The following is a 19,008-nucleotide window of genomic DNA, read 5'->3' as shown; positions in this document are numbered from 1 at the left end:
GAATGTAATTATGGCATTCACCTTACGCTGCTAGTTATTCTTCAAAAATATTACTCAAAGAAGCAAGAATTAAAGTTAAAAGTGCATATAATAAGAGGGTAAAGAGTGAAATATAGATTCTGTCTCAGAGACTATTTAAATATCTAGAAGATATTCAGCAGGGAGGCATGCCAGCCAGACAGAACCTGTAGCACAAAAGAGGAAGAGCTTTTTAGCAAATTCACTAATAACTGTTTCTTGTGAACTGTAATCATTTGCTAGTTTGAAATGAAGATGGTTCCTCTTAAACTAATGAGCAGAAGTGATTACTGATACTTAAGGGTAGAAAAATGGAAAGAAGAGTGTGGTGAGTTATAGGCATACTTGTTAGATTCCTTCAATGATTTGGTTATTTAAATGCTATGAATTTAAATGCTCAAGAGGGCTTGCCTATAAAATGGATGTCACTTGAAAAACAGTTAAGTCAGTCATCAGATGATGGTATGTCAAATTTGTAATTTGAGGTGTTTCTCTTTTTCCCTCACTTTAGCTTGTCAAAATCCCTAAAAATGACCCCCCCAATGAAGTGCATACCTTTAACTTCTATTTGTCAAATGTGGGTAAGGACAACCCTCAGGGCAGTTTTGACTGCATCCAGCAAACATTTTCCAGGTAAGTACATGTCAAAGTATGCTGAAGGGAGAATACTTTTTCTTTGAGAGGTTTTTTTTTTTTTTTTTTTAATTAAACAATAAAATCTATAATAGCCATTCCATAAATGTTTATTGAATTGAATTATAGAGCTCATTTATTAAGAAATATTGAGCACCTATGTGCTACAAATTACATTTGTCACTGTGGATACAGTCATAAAAATTTTAAGATTCTTGCTCTCAGGGATTTTTTAAGGTATAGATTTTTTATCTATAAAACATTTTTTAATTCAAAACAAGTTTAAGCATTTTTTTAAAGTTTGTATTCACTGTATTTAAATAAGAGTGGCTTATAGTAATATTCAAGGGTAAAGGAGGGGAAAAAAATAAATACATATCCCTTTCTTTCTTGCCTGCACAAGCCTTGTTTTAAGATAGATTTTCAAACTTTTTTATGCTGCAACATAATGGAAACTAGAAATTAACCCCAGGATAGCAGTCACTTCTAATTAAAAAGGGGGGGGGGGCAGGGAGGAAGACAAGAATATATACCCATATATATCCCAGGGTACCATGGAACCCTTATCTACTCAGGTCTTCTGTAAACAATAAGCTACTTGTTTGACTCTTCTTTGCTATGGTTGTTTCTGATTAAAGAATGTGCCCCTTGAGGAGGGGGAGTTTGTTCTGCCCATGGATAAAGACAAGGCCTTAGAACCCGCAACATCCCGAGAACATTGAAATTGGCCCAAAGTGCCCCAGGACATCATCCATGCCTATCTCTCCTCTGTGCAGTACTTGAAACTGTGTAAGCGCTTGCTGTGCATGGGAGAGAGGAAAAGAAAGCTGTGTTCCAGGGGAGCATGGGAGTCAGAGATACAAAATAAGACACTTCACTGAAAGAGTTCTAAATTTCTTTTCCCATTTAGGGTACTAAATAACTTTCTTTTCTATCTTAATATGCTATTTTCCCTGAGTATATGTTAATTTTGCTATATAAAAGTTGCCCACCTCAAACATATATTCTTTGGTATAAATTGTATATGTTACAAATTATCTAGATCTTTCTTTACTGTCCACTGTGATAGCTACTGGCTGTATGTAGCTATTTACATTTCAATTTATAAAAATGAAATAAAATCGACATTTTAGTTCTTTGCTCACATTTACCACATATTATAACTCAATAGCCACATGGCTCGTGGCTATCATAGTAGACAGCACAGATACAGAACATTGTCAACATTGCAGAAAGTGCTATAGGACAGCATTGTAAAAGATGACAGAAGCATCAAGTATGAGGGCCCTGAGTGATTGTATAGTTCAGCCCCTTCATTCCACAGATGACGATTTTACAGTTAGACAGGTGGTTAGTTGATGACAAGGCTGAATGAGAACTGGGTTCTCCTGGTCCAGTGTCCTTTACATACCTTAAGGCTCACTGATTTCTAATGGTGGTGCTATCACCTATTAAGCTTGTCTTTAGAGAATTTTATTATAGTAAGAACACTTTGACCTCAAATTCAGCTAAATGTCCCATTAGGAATTCTGAGCAACAATCCCCTCTTCAAAACCAGTGATAGCATCATAGGTAATATGGTTTCTCCCTCAGATCATAAATACCCTGTGTATTTATTTCTACCATGCTTGTTTGGAGAATTGAGTTAAAGTCACTTACAAAATGCTACATGATGCAGCAAGAGAAATGAAACAGTTATTGTGAGAAAATTGGGTCAAATACATTAGTATGATCCAAATGTGTTTTATAAAGTATGATCCAACTATGAAAGTGTTTAAGGTGCTTTATAAAATGGTCTTCTATGGGTATAAATTGAAATTTGCCACTATGAAAACAAAAGCACTGAAGCTTTCAGTTCTCACCCTGGCAAGCAAACTTTTTTATAATTTTGTTCCACCTTTTCTGTTGAATTGAATTTTTATTTTTCCCATGAATCTTGTCTCTCTTGTAGTTGTGCAGCCTCCTCTAGGGCAGAGGCTTCCTTATACCCCTTTTCTAGTCTTACTATGCTGGCTGAGCTCAAACTAAATGCTATAAGTAGATGTTCACAAAATAGATACTAACTAATCTCCTTTCTTTGTTTTTACATCTCCTTGAACCTCACTTTAATCATATCTAAAATGAGGAAATCCCAAAGTCAAAATTACCTTTAAAAAATTCCTTAAATCTCTCCATTCATAGGCCTCTTGAACAGTAATACACACTCTATTACAGGAAACAGTGAGCTAGGCTAGAGAAAGACTCTAGGAATGTTTACATGCGTATGTCAAAGTATTTAAACTTTTAAGGTAGCTCAGTTGAAAAGGGATGAGTGGACAGTTCTACAAGAGAGTACCCCTTCTTGCCTGCAGGGTTTAGCTCTACTGTGTTTTCATGTAATGATCTGGTTCTTACTTGGTATAAGCTGTAACTTCATCATGATTGGCAGTAGGTTCAGTTTATTCTAACTGTGTAAATTACTTAAATAATTTGGTGGGAGATGTTGAAATCCAAACTTCCTGTCACCAGATCTTCATACTGTAAGTTTTTCTTCTCACTTATTCTTCTTCCCACTTTCTCTGAGAGTTAAACCTTCCTCCCTCCTTCCCTTCCCTTCACTGGTCTTTCAGCATTCAGACATGTGCAAGTCTGTCTCATAAAAAAGAAAATAAGAGCAAAAACAACCACCCTCCCACTCACTGTGTACCTGAAATCTGGCTTCATTCCACACCATTCAGTGGAAACATGCACCCCCCAACAGGGCCTTGACCACTGGAGAAGAATCTATTGGATGTTTATTGGTTCCTATTGTTCTAGACTCATTGCCAGCATGTTACACTGTAGACCACTCTGGTTCTTGAAACATGCTATTCCAATGGCTTCCATGACACACTGTTCTTAGAGTTTCCCTCTACCTCTTCAGTTATACTTTTTCAGCCTCCTGTGGTCATCTTTTCATCTTCCTCTTGATTATTTTAAATGTTAGTGTTCTTCACAGTTGGTTCCCTCCTGAGACCTCGCCTTATTTCTTCAAAGCCATCATGTCCAACACTGAACTCATTTTCTCTCTTGTAGCTCTACCCCAGTGCCTCAATAAATAGCAGCTCCACACACCTAGTAGCCTAGGTATGATCTTTAACTTCTGTCTCTGCCTGTGGCTAATCACTTACCAAATCCTGTCAATTCTGCTTCTCCTCACTGTCTGGACTCTCTTTACTGTTCTGCATTCACACTGCCCTACACTGGTTCAAGTTCTCACTTCTTGCCAGTAATCCTTCAGTAGACTTCTAACTGGTCTCCTGCATTCACTTTTGTGCCCCCTACCTCCCAATCTGTTCTTCATCCAGATTGATCTTTTTACAGTACAAATGAGATATTTTCTCTCCCCTGTTTTCAGCCTCTGGTTTTCTTGGAATAAAATCCAAAATCTATGCCATGACCTCCAAAGCCCTATATGACGTACTTCTCATGCTCTCTTCAGATTCATCTCTAATTGTCCTTTCCAACTCCCTTTGGCCAAACTGAAAACTTCCTCCACACTTCCCCCTGGGCCTGCACAGGTTGGTTATACTCCCAGAAAACTTCTGTCCTCCCTGCCCCTCCCCCTCCTTTCTAAAGGCATCACTTCCTTTTGAAAGCCTCCACCTTGCCCACAATCCTGATGAAGTACCTTCCTGGGGTTCCCTGTCTCTCCCCCCACCCCGCCCCCGTCCCAGCATCTATCACACTGTGTCATAATTTCTAGTGTGCTCATCCTTGTCACTCATTAGAGAGCTCCTTGAAGGAGGGACCACATCTGTCTTAGTCCCTGTCTCTTTCTGTCCCTCACACATTGCCTGGCATGCAGTCCCTGCCTAAAAAAATATTTATGAGATGAAGGAACTGTTTTGTTTTGTTTTTTTAAATAGCATTTGTACAGTTACTCGCAATTTATAAAAATTTTATTAATCCTATTTCTTGACATCATAACAAATCTGCTTCCAAGTAAGTTTGGAAATAGACTATCAGAGCTATAGTGACATTTTTATTACTTCTATATTCCAGTCTGTTTTAAGGCCATAGCAATTTCTTTTTAAAATACCAGTATAACTGTTACCATGATCCCCTAATTTTGCCATAATACTTTGAAACAGAGCCATCTTCTAGGCCAGTGTTAATATGCATGATTTTTTAAATAAAAGTTTTTGGGGCGCCTGGGTGACGCAGTCGGTTAAGCGTCCGACTTCAGCCAGGTCACGATCTCGCGGTCCGTGAGTTCGAGCCCCGCGTCGGGCTCTGGGCTGATGGCTCAGAGCCTGGAGCCTGTTTCCGATTCTGTGTCTCCCTCTCTCTCTGCCCTTCCCCCGTTCATGCTCTGTCTCTCTCTGTCCCAAAAATAAATAAACGTTGAAAAAAAAAATTTTTTTAAATAAATAAAAGTTTTCAAAAAAATATTTGCAAAAGCCTCTTGTCCAGAATGTTCTTCAATATTTGCCATACAAATAAGTCATCTTCTATACAGATTTAACAAAATGGTAAATATGAAGGATACAAATGTTTAGAATCTTTGGGCTAATAAATCCCAGTGTTGAACAATATTTTGGTCTTAAAATTAATTATCTTACTGAAAATAAAAAGCATTACAGTAGGTCTGTGTCTTCTAGTTAGTTCTAAAGCATGTATATTATGGTTTCTATACGGGTAAACTAAACATTTTTCGTATCAGTGGTAGATAATTTTTTTTTTTTAAATGACAGAACTACAGTGCTCATTGAGACTCTGGTCTTCAACATAAATACTAATGTTTTTTCAGAATTTTATAGATTTGGTCTCTGAGAGTTCATTTTACCTGTTCTATTCAGATTATGAAAAAAAAGTGATATGAAATGAAGGAGAGAAATTTAAATATTTTAAATTTCAACATCTTAAGTTATTAATATTAGTTATTTCCAGATTGCAAAGCTATTATTTGGGCTGCTGATTTTAGGGTTATACAGCTCTCATTTGCTTTTAGTGTGCAAAATGAGGGATGTCTCTAACAAAGCCACTGTCTTACTTGACAGCTCTGGAGCCTCCCAGCTCAATTGCCTGGGATTCATACAAGATAAAATTACAGTGTGTGCAACGAATGACTCGTATCAGATGACACGAGAAAGAATGACCCAGGCAGAGGAGGAATCCCGCAACCGAAGCACAAAAGTTATCAAACCCGGTGGACCATATGTAGGTTTGTATAGATATCGTTCTCCTTCTCATTGAATTATTGGAATAATTCAAGACCACTGTAGGTAAATACTGGTAATATTAATTTAATTTTAACATAGAATTCGTTTCTAGAACATTTTAAATAACATGGTCAAAAATCATCTCTTCTCTTTACACTGATAGTAAGTTCAACAGGTAGAAAATCCTGAATCCTTTGTTAGCTGTTTGTTATTATTTCACAATACTGGGATTTGGCCATGTTACTTTTGAGGTTATAATAGTGGTACCATTGTGTTTTCTTTGACACTGGGTGATGTCATGTCAGTGATGGACAGTATAGGTCTTGTTTTGCATTGTAGGGTTATTTTTACAGTAAAATCCATTGGTAGAATTTCAGAGGATCTTTTGCACAAGGAATTTTTATTGCAAAATATAAAATGTGCTTATAGCAAAGCATTAGGGTGATGCCTTTTTGGTACCTCAGTTGTGATGCCGTTTATGGATTCTCATCCTCGTGTATCCATTAATTAAGAGTCTGCCCCAGCCCCATCATCTTTATCATCAGCTCACACAAATATCCATCAGAATGAAGGGAAGTAGGACCAGACCAGCAAGATGAATCTCTCCTTTATGAGCAGTGACCCTAACAATTTTAAAGAGTTGATTGACAGTGACTATTAACAGTAATAGGGAGAATTATCAGGAGTGAAGAAGAGCTCTTTGAGGCTTTGGTCAGTTTAATGACATAAGTCACCATACATAAATGATGAAAGAATATTAATTTGGAAATGTAAGTGCACACAAAAAGAGTCTCTTGAATAACCAAATTCTTTAATTAGCATCTTTCCATGGTTTGGTTTAATTTTACTTCTGCATTTTCCCATTGCTGACCCAGCTACAGTACATTCGGCTTTGAGAAGCTCCACTGGTGTCTTTAATAAGTATTTCTTTGGAACACAGCCAGTGCTCTTGGGACTTGGTGCTTAGCTTAGATACATTTAGTTTGGTTTAACAACAATTCATGGATTCCCCAGGTATCTGTACCTATGGGGCCCATTCCCAACCCACTAAGTTACCAGCAGTGAGATTTTTCACCTTCCCTTTCCTGCTGAGTGAGGTAACAACTTCCAACTTCCTTTCTTTCTCTTTATGCTCACAAGTAACTTAATTAACTTTCTCTGTAGTAGGCTAAATCTTAAATTGTTTTAAAAACACACACAATCTGGCACACTTAAGTACAAACTGTGAAATATTTTTCTACTCTGTCCAATACTACCATTTATAAACAGTGAGACAAATTGGTGTGTTTGACAAAGGAAAAGAAGACTGAAGCCATCAAAATGATTTTTTTTCCCTCTCAATGGAACTAGCTGAAAAACTTTACCTTGATTTGTTCCAAAGTCTGCAAATAAGCAGTGATTGTACCTTTCCATAGAATTATCCTTGGGTGTCCCCTCTGTTTGTGTGTTTGTTTGTTTTGATAGGGTCAGATACAGTTTATCTGCACAGCATGTTACACAGCAGAATTTTCAACACATAAAATCACATAAACCATACCCTTCAAGGAATTTTAGAACTTGCAGGGTTTCTTATAGGCATTACAGATAACTTACATACATTTTTTAGGAGTGACTACATAAAATTTGAGGTTATCTAAGCTTAAATTTGAACCAGATTACATCCATGCCATTCTCAGACAAGCTGGCCTCCCTCTGCACACACATATGTTTGCCCCACAGAGCCCTGTAGTGATATCTGCCAGCCTACGTGCTCCACTCTGCTTGTCCTCGGTGCCCCGGTGGCCCGCCAGCACAGTACAGTGTTCTTCTCTGGTCTTAAATCTTGTCATTAACCTCCTCAGCTTTTTACTCTCTGGGTCAAATAACCCCAGCTCCTTTTAACTTTTCTTAAGATGGCCTGTATCCCAACTCTTTAATTATTTTTATTGCTCTCCTCTGCACTGCCTCCATTTCCTCACCTCAGAATTCAAAACTTTTTAATTTTTTACTCTTCTTTGTTATGGTATATTTTGACCTTTTTCTTTTAATCTTATTCATTGCTAGTCCTTTACCATGTTTCTTTCTTTTAGGCAGCTCAGTTTGTGTCTTCCTGCCTTTTTTAGTACCTCCAAACTGACTCATTCATTACTTTGGAATGCTCATCATTCACCCTTCAATACTAACAGTACCCAGTACTTACGGAGTACTTGCTATGCAAAGACACTGGTTAGCACTTTACATGTAGTTACTCATCTAGATCTCAAAATCACCCCATAAGGGAAGTTATCATTGCCTCTCCATTTTACGTATCACATAGTTAGAATCAACAAATATCAAATACGGGTTTGGCCTCTTAACACGTTGTATTATTTCCTTTAGTTCATAATTGAATATATCATATAAAATGATACCAGAAGCTCACCTCTGCCACCTTAGAAGTACCTGCCGAACAAGGCTTCTTTCAACAGCGTCAGCCTGGGTGGAGGACAAATAGGAATAATGTTAGTCTCATTGAGGGGCTGTGGTGGCACAGTGCCAGGCCAGGCCTCTGGCAGCTGAATTGGGCCACAAGCTCAGTGTGAGAGGGTGAAGACTGCCCCTAGGGGTCACCTGGCCTAGTCACCCAAAAATATAAGCTTTTGTGACCCTCTTGTAGACTGAGCAAAACCAAAATCTATTTAGCCTGGAGAGGAGCAGGAGAGGCTTTAACCTAGAAAACATCATTAGTATTTCTTCAGAATATTTCCACTTCTAGTCATGACATTTATATCAGTGGTGAGCATTGTTGTGTTGTCATAATCCTTTCCCTTTGTTTAAAAAAAAACAAAATCACTAATCACTGCTTCCATTTTACTAATAAGTCTGCTCACTGACTTGTACCTAAATTCTGAAATGTTATTGAATTGTAAATTGGGAATACATGCTAATACTTATTTAGGTGTATAAAATAACCCAACCAATCTAATTTCTAGGATTCTTTTTCCAATCTTCCCAACTTCTGCCTCATCCTGCTTATTTTTGATGATGTAGTACATGTTTGAATGACCTTCGACAAATTAACATCTGTGGACCTTAATTTTCTCAGTTATTAGATAAGGGGTATTTGAACTGGATAACATCGAAAGTCCTTTGTAATTATAACATTTTTGACCATTACGAATATATATTTCAATAATAAACCTTTGGAAGAAGTGATCATAAATGCCAAATGTGGAGATGGTTTCCACTGCATTGGCTTATGTATTTAACCATGACAGTCACCCCGTCATCAAGGTCCTGCCAGTGTTTTTAAAGCATTGGGTCCGTGTTGCCAGGGCTTCTGATCAGGTTCCACAGAACAGAAAAACAGCTACAGAAGATGGCAATCCCTGCTCTCTTTCTGATGTACTATTTTAACACCTTCCTTTCAGATTGTTTACTCACAGCCGTTAGACAAAGGGATAAATACTTTCACCATCTCATATTAAATGGAGAAGTTAGAAGTAGACTCCTTGTTATGAAACAGCAGTTCAGATATAGTCCCAGATTACCCAACTCTATCAGACCCACTGCTGCTGTTTATATAAGGAGCCTAGGGAATTGATTAGCAGTTGGGTCTGGGAAGAGAATTAAGTTCTCCCATGGGCTTTATTAAAAGAGCTTTTCTGAAGCAAATGTAAAGAAATAAAGCCTTTCTTCTGCCCACTTTGAACTGACATTTTCTGGCTTTTCTTTTTAGCATCTCAATTCTGTAACTACTTAGAGTACTGATGTTTTCTTCATCTGTACTCTGTCCTACCTTGAGCTAGAGGACTCCTTCCTGGTTAAATAGGCACAGATTGATGGGGCGGCAGTCTTTGTGTGAAACTCAGTAGCCTAGTGTGGCTCTGTTGTTCTTTTAGCATTTAAAAGAAATGGGTTACCCCACAAGTGGCTGTTCAAAGGGAAAACAGGGCATCTGGCTGGCTCAGTCAGTAGACCATGGAACACTTGATCTCAGGGTCCTGGGTTCAAGTCCCATTTTGGGCATAAAGCTTACATTAAAAAAAAAAAAATAACAAGTAAAAAATAAATAAAGGAAAAATGAGATAAAGGTGAAGTGAGTGTACTAGGGGTAGGAGATTCATGTACCAGTGACAGCCTAGCATTAGGCCCCAGGTGAGACTCCACTGCTGTCATATCCCAGACCAGATTCTAATTTTTGGTCAAACATCATACCCATGCTCCTCTTAGAGAGCCTCCCTTATTTGTCTGCCCTATGCTTACTTCAGGGAGGGGCAGGGGCAAACTCAGGAGACCTTGGGGCTTTCTGGAGACTGAGGATCAGAGGTGGGTCAGACATACAGAGGAGGTAGGGCAGCCTGGAAAACACTGGTAGTACTGTCACTTTTTGTTTTTATTTGCCTTCCTTGCTGGCTTGAATTCATTCTAAATGACCAATCATGGTGTGTGTGAGCCCAGCTAAAAAACATTCTCTGTCCACTCACCTCCCCAGAGAAGAGTGGTGGGCAGGGCTCCATAGTCAGCTTTGTTTGGTGAAGTATAAGCTAAACAGGTTACAAAGGGTAGGGTAGGAGTGTGGGATTTATAGCACTTCCTAAACTTTTGTGACCCTGGATTTTTTTCCCCACAAATTCCTATTCAAATTTCAAGGAACAGTAGTGTTTGTTAATACGATTATAACTAAGAAGTGGCAGATTGGAAGGTTTATGTTTGCTGTTTTAGAAATTTTAGTGTGTCTTCATATGCTAGCATCCTGGCAGTGTGGGAAAATACAGACCGCATTGATTCCGGCTTCTCTGCTGTCTACTTGCTCTCTTGCTGTCATTCACATTGACATTTTGCTAGTCATCAAATACTGAATCAAGGTCTGCTAGTGGACAAAGCAGCCACAGCCCTGCCCACATGGAGTTTACAGCCTAAGATGAAACAATGGCAGACATTGGGCATTTGTTCATAATGCCTTTCCCACAAAGAAGTACATGTAGGAAAACTTAGGTACTAATTAATAACAGAACCTTCCACATGTTAAGTGAGCACTTTACCGTTTGAGCTTATCCCATTGAAAGTCTCAGTTTTCTCATCTGTGAGTGGGACCATGCCTGTTTCATCAGGTTACTGTATTGTGAGATCTAATGAGTGTAAAGATCTTAGTATAGTGCTCCCCCACCACATAATTGGTTCATGATAAATATTAGCTCCCTGCCCATCTGACATTGATCTATCTCTAAGAAAAATACAGAAACCAGATCTAAATCTATCTCCAAAACTCTAATTGCACCTTAATAGCTTTTCTTATCACTGAGTAGTGCTCCTTTAATGTTGAGTTCTCTTGTTGTGCAATATTTAATCTGATATTTACAATTTGTTATGTCCAGGCAGTAGGGAAATACAAAAGCCAGTGAGATCATTCACCCTTTCTCCTCTATTCTACGTAGGATTGTGTCAAACTAATAGCCCCTCTGGCCAGGCCTCAGGACCCCTGCATGGACAGAGTTACTATCAGTACTGCTCTTGCTCCATTAAGCTGTTTTCACCCCAGACTGCAGCACTGAAGAGACTGCTTTTGCTTATCTGTTTCTAGTTGCTAGTCTTGTTCCTAATGCAGTTGTCCTACATTATATATTATTAATATCCGCCCCCCAACCACATGGCATAGAGTTGGAGGTTCAGAGTGTATGAAAGGTGCTATAAGAGTCCACCTCAAAAATGATAAAATGAGGGTCTTACACAGCAGTTTAATTCTAATTTTTTCTTCAACAAGGAATTGTTACCAGGTTTTGTTTTTCTAGAAGGAAACATTTGCCACTTCTCAGTGTTAAATTTAAGCAGAAAGTGGGTTAATTACCAAATGGCACTCGCCTGGCAGGAATGATGGAAAGGCCTCATTTTTACCATTTTCCATTCCTCTAATTCACCTGTGTAGCTTCAGCCCTGCAGAGGAAGTATCTGCTTGTCTGGCCCTCTGAGATTTTTTGTTGGTTTTGGTTTTGTCTTTTGACTCCTAAAATTTGTTACGGCCTATTGAAAAGGAGTATGTCTTGTGGTTGCCCTTGTGAATGTTGACCCCAAATTATGTCTGACTCCCCTCTTTGTGGTCCCTGAATCTGTGAGATTAAGATAATTTTTCAGCTTAGCCAAAACTGTGTTCTTAGTGAGATACAACAGGTATTGCTCACATTTCACATTTGTTATATTCATTTCTGCCAAAGAAATGACATATAATATGTACATATAAGGTCAGTAAATGGCATGGGTAAGCATGGAAATTACTTTATTTGCACTTAACATGAACTACCTACAACCTTAAAATTCCCAACCACTTGCTACAGTTTGTGTCACTAATTAATATCCATATGTAGCTAAATGGACAGCATGATTCTATATACATATTTATTCCAATAAATGCTTCTATCAAGACAATTTCAAATCCATAATCTTAGGCCATTTATTCAAAAAGCTTTCTGTTTGCATATCTCTTTAATGTAAAAACTGAAACAAAGTGGCCTATAATTCCCTCCAGAAATGAAGAAGTACCTGAATCAGAGTTGAGGAAACTGAGATGCTCATTATAATCTTACCCACAAATGTGTAACAATGTCATTTCCACTGGACTTTAGGGAAAAGAGTGCAAATTCGGAAAGCGCCTCAAGCTGTTTCAGATGCAGTGCCTGAGAGGAAACGGTCAACCCCCATGAATCCTGCAAATACGATTCGAAAGACTCACGGAGGCAGCAGTGTTTCTCAGCGTCCATATAGGGACAGGGTGATTCACTTACTGGCACTGAAGGCTTACAAGAAACCGGAGCTCCTGGCTCGACTGCAGAAAGATGGTGTCAATCAGAAAGACAAGAACTCCCTTGGAGCAATTCTGCAACAGGTGAGACACGCGGAGAGAGTTCCTTCTGTGCGCCTTCTTGTTGAGAAGTTCATTTCAGAAGGCTTGTTGTTAGTATTATTTAAGGTAGAGAAATTTCAGGATCATTTTGATCAATGGTATATGAATTATAACTCTTGAATATTAAGCCATCTTGTTTTAAACACCTAATGAAAAGCTCATTGAAATGTGGTCATTTATAGTAGGTCTTATAAGCTAGAAGCTTAAAAAAAGCTTTAAAAATGAAGTTTCAAGTCATTATCTTCATTTGGGTTAAACAAATTTTGCTCTGAAATTCCATTATAAAAGAAGTTTTTTTAAGCTTATTTATTTTTGAGAGAGAGAGAGAGAGAGAGAGAGGGAATGCACATGCAGGGGAGAGGGAGAGAGAGAAAATCTCAAGTAGACTCAGCACTGGCAGCGCAGAGCCCAGTGCGGGGCTTGAACTCATGAAGTGTGAGATCATGACCTGAGCCAAAATCAAGAGTCAGATGCCTAACCGACAGAGCCACCTGGGCACCCCAAAAAGGTAAGAAGTTTTTGTTGGCTGATTTTGGTCTTGGGTCACTAAAGTACTGCTGTAATTTTTATTGTTATATAGGTGAAGTTGTACGGTTTATTCTTATCAGTCTTTGGTTTGTATAAGCTAGAATATGTTTACCTACTAAATAGTTTCAAATGTGTCTTGCCCTGCATGCTTTTTACTCTACCTTTTTTTGCCACTGAGTGTGCTGAGATCATTCAGTTGTCTTTATTAAGGGATATGAATATGTAAAGTATTACCTTTGATCAATTACCTTATAATCACAAGCTTAAGTATTAAAGTAGGTCATAGATTTTGTTGATGTCACTAGTTTGTCAAACTATAATTTGCTATACTTTTCATATTGATTTGGGGTCATAAATATTGATTACTGTTCAAATCAAAGAATTTTTTTTCTAAAGCAGTAACATTTCCACAGTTCTTAAATTTCACCATTAAAAAAAATAAACCTATAGGTTTTCATTTATTATTCAAAGAATGACACTTTTAAGTCCATTTTTTCATCTATTCTCTTACATTCAAGTCATGATACTAAATATTATGAAAGAATAAAGCCAAAATCTCCAATTCTAGGATAATCAACCCCCAGTGTATCTTGGACATTCTCAAGGATCTTATTAAATTGTTTGAGCACTTTTTGGAAACACTTAATTTAAATCCATATGTCACATAGCAGTTTTGAGAGCTCAAAAGACAGGGTGAAAGAATGAATGAGTGTCAGAGTGTGTGTTTTAATTTTTTTTTGGGGGGGGGGAAGGAGGGAGGTTCAGGCTACATATCACAAAATATCTGGTGACTGAATCTCCAGGGAGGTTGTAAATTACCTCCTAAGTTTATACGATAAAATGTAAAATGATGGCAGAGGCAATTCATTCACACAGAGGGTATTATTGATGTCAGTAGTTATGTGATTCTTTATATGTATATAGACATAAGTACATTAAAACGTAGGTATGCTTAATTCAGCAGCAAATGGGACATGAGTGTCTTTTTTTTTTTTTTTTTTTTTTTTTAATCTTTAACGTTTATTTATTTTTGAGATAGAGAGAGACAGAGCATGAACAGGGGAGGGGCAGAGAGAGAGGGAGACACAGAATCTGAAACAGGCTCCAGGCTCTGAGCTATCAGCACAGAGCCCAACGCGGGGCTTGAACTCACGGACCGTGAGATCATGACCTGAGCCAAAGTTGGATGCTTAACCCACCAAGCCACCCAGGCGCCCCTATGAGTGTCTTTATGTTAATCATTTGGCAGAATCTAGAGCATAATCTTAACTGCACATTATAATCTTCTGGGGAGCTTTTAAAAAATGCCAGTGTCTGCACTCTAACCCAGACCAACTAAATGGAGCAACTGAATGGATACTGACCATTAACTGAGAGGGGGAGGGATGGCAAAGGAACAGGTGTATGGAGGGGCACTAGGATTTCTGTTCAGGAGATGTCTGTTAGCCATAACCCAATAGTGATAGATGTTTAGTAGTTACATATAAGGCCATGGTGTTGAGACAACAACTGGAGGTAGAATTATAAATTAGGAGATAGCAGTATATCAATTGGCTATTGAAAGCCTTATAGCTGGCTCAGTTGGAGGAGCATGGGATTCTTGATCTCAAGGTCATGAGTTCCAGGCCCATGTTTGTTGTAGAGATGAAAGAAAGCAAAGAAGAAAGCCCTAAGGCTGAATGAAATAATGATGACAATGAAGAATACAAGGCAGACAATAGGTCCTAAGCACTCCAGCATATAGAAGAGTGCACAAAAAAGACAAAAAGGGAGAAGGAGGAAAGCAGGAGAAGGTCCCATTATGAGGACCTGAGGATAGTCCGTAGTCCTGAGGATAATAGGAAAAAGCTAAGCATTGTATTTTTCCACTTTGAGAAATCTGGTTTTATGTCATCTTATTTGCAAATTTGAATCTTAAGCCTACCATTTTCTACTTTATAACAGTATTAATGTTAGATTAATGTTAAGCTGTAAAAAAAACCATAAACTATCATAGTATATTTGATAGTACTTTAAAAAGACACAGAAAGAAGTCAATTTATTAAAAAGAGCATTTTTGGGACACCTGGGTGGCTCAGTTGGTTGGCTGAGTGTCTGACTTCAGCTCAGGTCATGGTCTTGCAGTTTGCAAGTTTGAGCCCCACATCAGGCTGTCTGCTGTCAGCACAGAGCCTGCTTTGGATCCTCTGTCCCCCTTTTTCTCTGTCCCTCCCTGCTCACTTTCTCTCTCTCTCTCTCAAAATAAATAAACTTAAAAAAAAAAAAAATCTCAGTAGGAAATAACTGGAGGATTACCTTTCCACCAGTCTTAAACATGACTCTTGCTTTGGCACCTGAATCTGTACATTTGTATTGTTGATGGAATCTAGGCCTGGACACTGTACAAATTGCAGTTAAGCAATAAGAAGAGATTACACTTGAGAATAAACTAGCTGACTAATAACAATAATTTAGGGATTATTTTGCTGTACGTTTCCATTTATTGGTTTTCGGGAATTTCAAGGACTTTGAATAAGTGTTTCTTCAGGAGATCTGGCAACTACAAGAAGCAAGCTTAGCAAGCCAAGGAAATGACAGACAAGGGCATCAGAATTGATACTATTTATGGAGATAATTTCTGCTGATTGCTGAAGGGAAAGTTTATAACCCAACATTTGGGCACTGTTTGTACGTAATACAAATGATCAAAGATTTTTACTGTGACTCACAAGTAACGGGAGTTAATGGCCAGAAGTAAATAATGAAGTTGTTAACCTAACTCTTTTGACTAGAAAAACTTGACTTAAAAAATATATATAAATAAATAAATCTTCCTCCACTTTTTGCCTCAGTAGGCTGTTTGAATAGAAATGTCATGTGGTGGACATTCAGGGAAAAAATATTTAGCTGCATATATAAAGTTTTAATTCCCCAATGAAGTCAAACAGCATTTATTGAGACCTGTCATATGCAAAACTGGCAGTCCCTTTGTAGCCAACTGGTACAGTTGTTTTCAGTGTAAATGCAAAATGTTGCCTGTTTTGGGTTAGGAAATAGCAAAAACGGCTAATGCTCTGTTGTCACACTATGTGCCAGGTAGCCAATCTGAATCCTAAGGACCTCTCATATACCTTAAAGGATTATGTTTTTAAAGAACTTCAAAAAGACTGGCCTGGATACAATGAAATCGACAGACGGTCATTACAGTCAGTGCTCTCAAGGTAAATTTTTCTTCTTTGAAACCGATCAAGTAAGTGATAATATTAGTTATTGTTATTTTAGTGTTGAGAAGGAAAAGAGAAGCAAGGGTAAGCTTTTTGTCATGAACATTTGAAAATTCTCTTCATAACTGGAACATATGTATGTATCCTTTACAGAAAACTAAATCCATCTCAGAATGCTGCCAGCACCAGCCGTTCAGAATCTCCTGTATGTTCTAGTAGAGATGCTGCATCTTCTCCTCAGGTATTCCTAAAATTACATAACCATAGCCCCTAAGTGAACTCTAGGGACCAGCTAGTTCACGTGGTCTGATTTATGCATGAGAGAATGAGGCCCAGAGAAGCCGCACAGCTTGCCTACCCAAAGTCACATGGCCAGCTCATGGCAGAGCTCTGTTTAGAATTCAGGTCCTGGCTCACAGCCTGCACCTCTTTTTCACTACACAGCACTGCTTGTCAAAGTGCTTAATATCTACTCTGCTTTTCCATATTTGAAGTTTCCATTTTATTATAAGATTATCTACTTTTTTATTTGGTCACTACCTAGAAGACTTACCCAGTCCTGTATTCAGTCTCAGATTATATTGAAAATTGGAGGCATTTAATACTATCTGAAACATGTTCCAGAAAAATATTCTTAAGGAAAAATGTTTATAAAATAAGCAAATAAAAAATTCTGTCCTTTTCATACATGTGTGTCCTTAACGTATTTTTCAATTAAATCCCAGTCAGAATATTCCAATTAGACCTCACTCTTTCCAGCTTAAAATTTCCCCCAAAAGATTCTTTATTTCCCTGATTTGGGGATTGACAGTGGGACAAACCTATCTACCCCTGTGCTGCTCACACAGTGCTCCTCTCTCTGGACCCTCCTCCCAAGGATTCGGGAGACAGGACAGATGTGTGAACAACAGTAAGCTTGCTGTGGGCAAAAGGCTACTCACATGTCAAAAACTGTTAGAAACCTATTGTGAGGAACAGAGGGAGAACAAAATAAAAGTAATTTTGTCCTTGCATGTACATTGTCTACAGAATCCTCACTTTTAATGCCAACTGCCATGAAGTTATTTATACTGTAATCTAATTATGTAATGGCTGCCAAATCAATGGTGCTAAATTGGAAACAGAATAATTAATGGGATGATTAACTGTTATTTTTTTTCAAGGTGAAGCTTAGGCCACATTATTACATTGGATGTATGCTTTGTACTTTTCGACTATCTGAATTCCCTTTTTAATTTAAATATTGTTATTGCTGGATTAGGATAGTATTAGCATAATTTTTTAAATTTCTGAAATACTAATTCCATATCATTTTTATGGACTAGTTATTAAAACTTACCTTCCAATCTGATGAAGAGATATATTTAGAGGGGAAAAAAACTGAATAGCATTTCAGCAATAATAGAGATACTTAGAGAAATTACTTTGAAGGTGCTGGCTGTTCCCATTTTAAGACAGGTAAAATAATAAATGGCAGCCAAAATATTCATAAGTAGAGCATGTTAGCACATTAGAGGAGGTTAAATAAGTGTAGGCTTTTGTTGCCCTTTACCTACCCTTCTTAGTCCTCACCGAGTGAAATGGTACAAACTGCTTTCTCCTTCCTCTCTTTTAATATAACTAGGTCAGCCACAGCCCTCAGAGGAAGAAGGTTACCTCTTCTTAGTACTCTCCTAAGTGGTACAGTCCACATAAATGGCATAGTCTCTCCAAGAACTTAGGGTGGGGCTATATGATCAGAAAGTATAAGTACAGTTGTTCATATGGTAGCCAATGATGCACGTATTGTTTTAATGCAAAGTGGCTCGTTTTTTTTTTTTCTGCCCCTCCCCAACAGAAACGGCTTTTAGATTCAGATTTCATTGATCCTTTAATGAATAAGAAAGCTCGAATATCTCACCTGACAAACAGAGTGCCGCCAACATTAAATGGTCATTTGAATCCCACGAGTGAAAAATCTGCTGCAGGCCTCCTGCCGCCTCCTGCAGCTGCTGCCATCCCTACCCCTCCACCACTGCCTTCAACCCACCTGCCCGTTTCCAACCCTCCTCAGACTGTAAATTCTAACTCCAATTCCCCTAGCACTCCAGAAGGCCGGGGGACTCAAGACCTACCTGTTGACAGTTTTAGTCAAAACAGTAGTATCTATGAGGACCAGCAAGACAAATATACCTCTAGGACTTCTCTGGAAACCTTACCCCCTGGTTCAGTTCTACTAAAGTGTCCAAAGCCTATGGAAGAAACCCATTCAATGTCTCACAAAAAATCCAAAAAGAAGTCTAAAAAACACAAGGAAAAGGACCAAATTAAAAAGCATGACATTGAGATGACTGAAGAAAAGGAAGAGGACCTTAAAAGAGAAGAGGAAATTGCCAAGCTGAACAACTCCAGTCCAGATTCCAATGAAGGTACACTTTACATTTGTAAAACCAACTACATGTGTTAAATGATCGGGCAGAGCAGACTATCGTGAGGGACATTATGCTGTTTATATAATTAGTAATGCTTTTTTATCAAATGACCTTGTGTTAATAATCTTAGTGTTGTGCTTTGGAGCAGATTTTTCTTTTCTTATATTTAACATCGG

The 19,008-nt window shown here is 38.1% G+C and overlaps 1 protein-coding gene across 1 annotated transcript in view; it reads left to right on the top strand.

Annotated features, from left to right (window-relative positions):
- Nucleotides 1–19,008, top strand: part of ELL2 (elongation factor for RNA polymerase II 2) — a 73,139-nt gene that overhangs the window by 41,933 nt on the left and 12,198 nt on the right. Inside the window, exons 3-8 of the mRNA XM_045498702.1 lie at nucleotides 530–651; nucleotides 5,673–5,836; nucleotides 12,413–12,672; nucleotides 16,294–16,418; nucleotides 16,575–16,662; nucleotides 18,259–18,829. Coding sequence (XP_045354658.1) covers nucleotides 530–651; nucleotides 5,673–5,836; nucleotides 12,413–12,672; nucleotides 16,294–16,418; nucleotides 16,575–16,662; nucleotides 18,259–18,829 — 1,330 coding nt within the window. The remainder of the gene's footprint in view (nucleotides 1–529; nucleotides 652–5,672; nucleotides 5,837–12,412; nucleotides 12,673–16,293; nucleotides 16,419–16,574; nucleotides 16,663–18,258; nucleotides 18,830–19,008) is intronic.

This window comes from Leopardus geoffroyi, chromosome A1 (genome assembly GCF_018350155.1).
Source record: "Leopardus geoffroyi isolate Oge1 chromosome A1, O.geoffroyi_Oge1_pat1.0, whole genome shotgun sequence".
NCBI classification, from domain to species: Eukaryota; Metazoa; Chordata; class Mammalia; order Carnivora; family Felidae; genus Leopardus; species Leopardus geoffroyi.
This window is presented reverse-complemented; position numbering and strand designations above follow the sequence as displayed.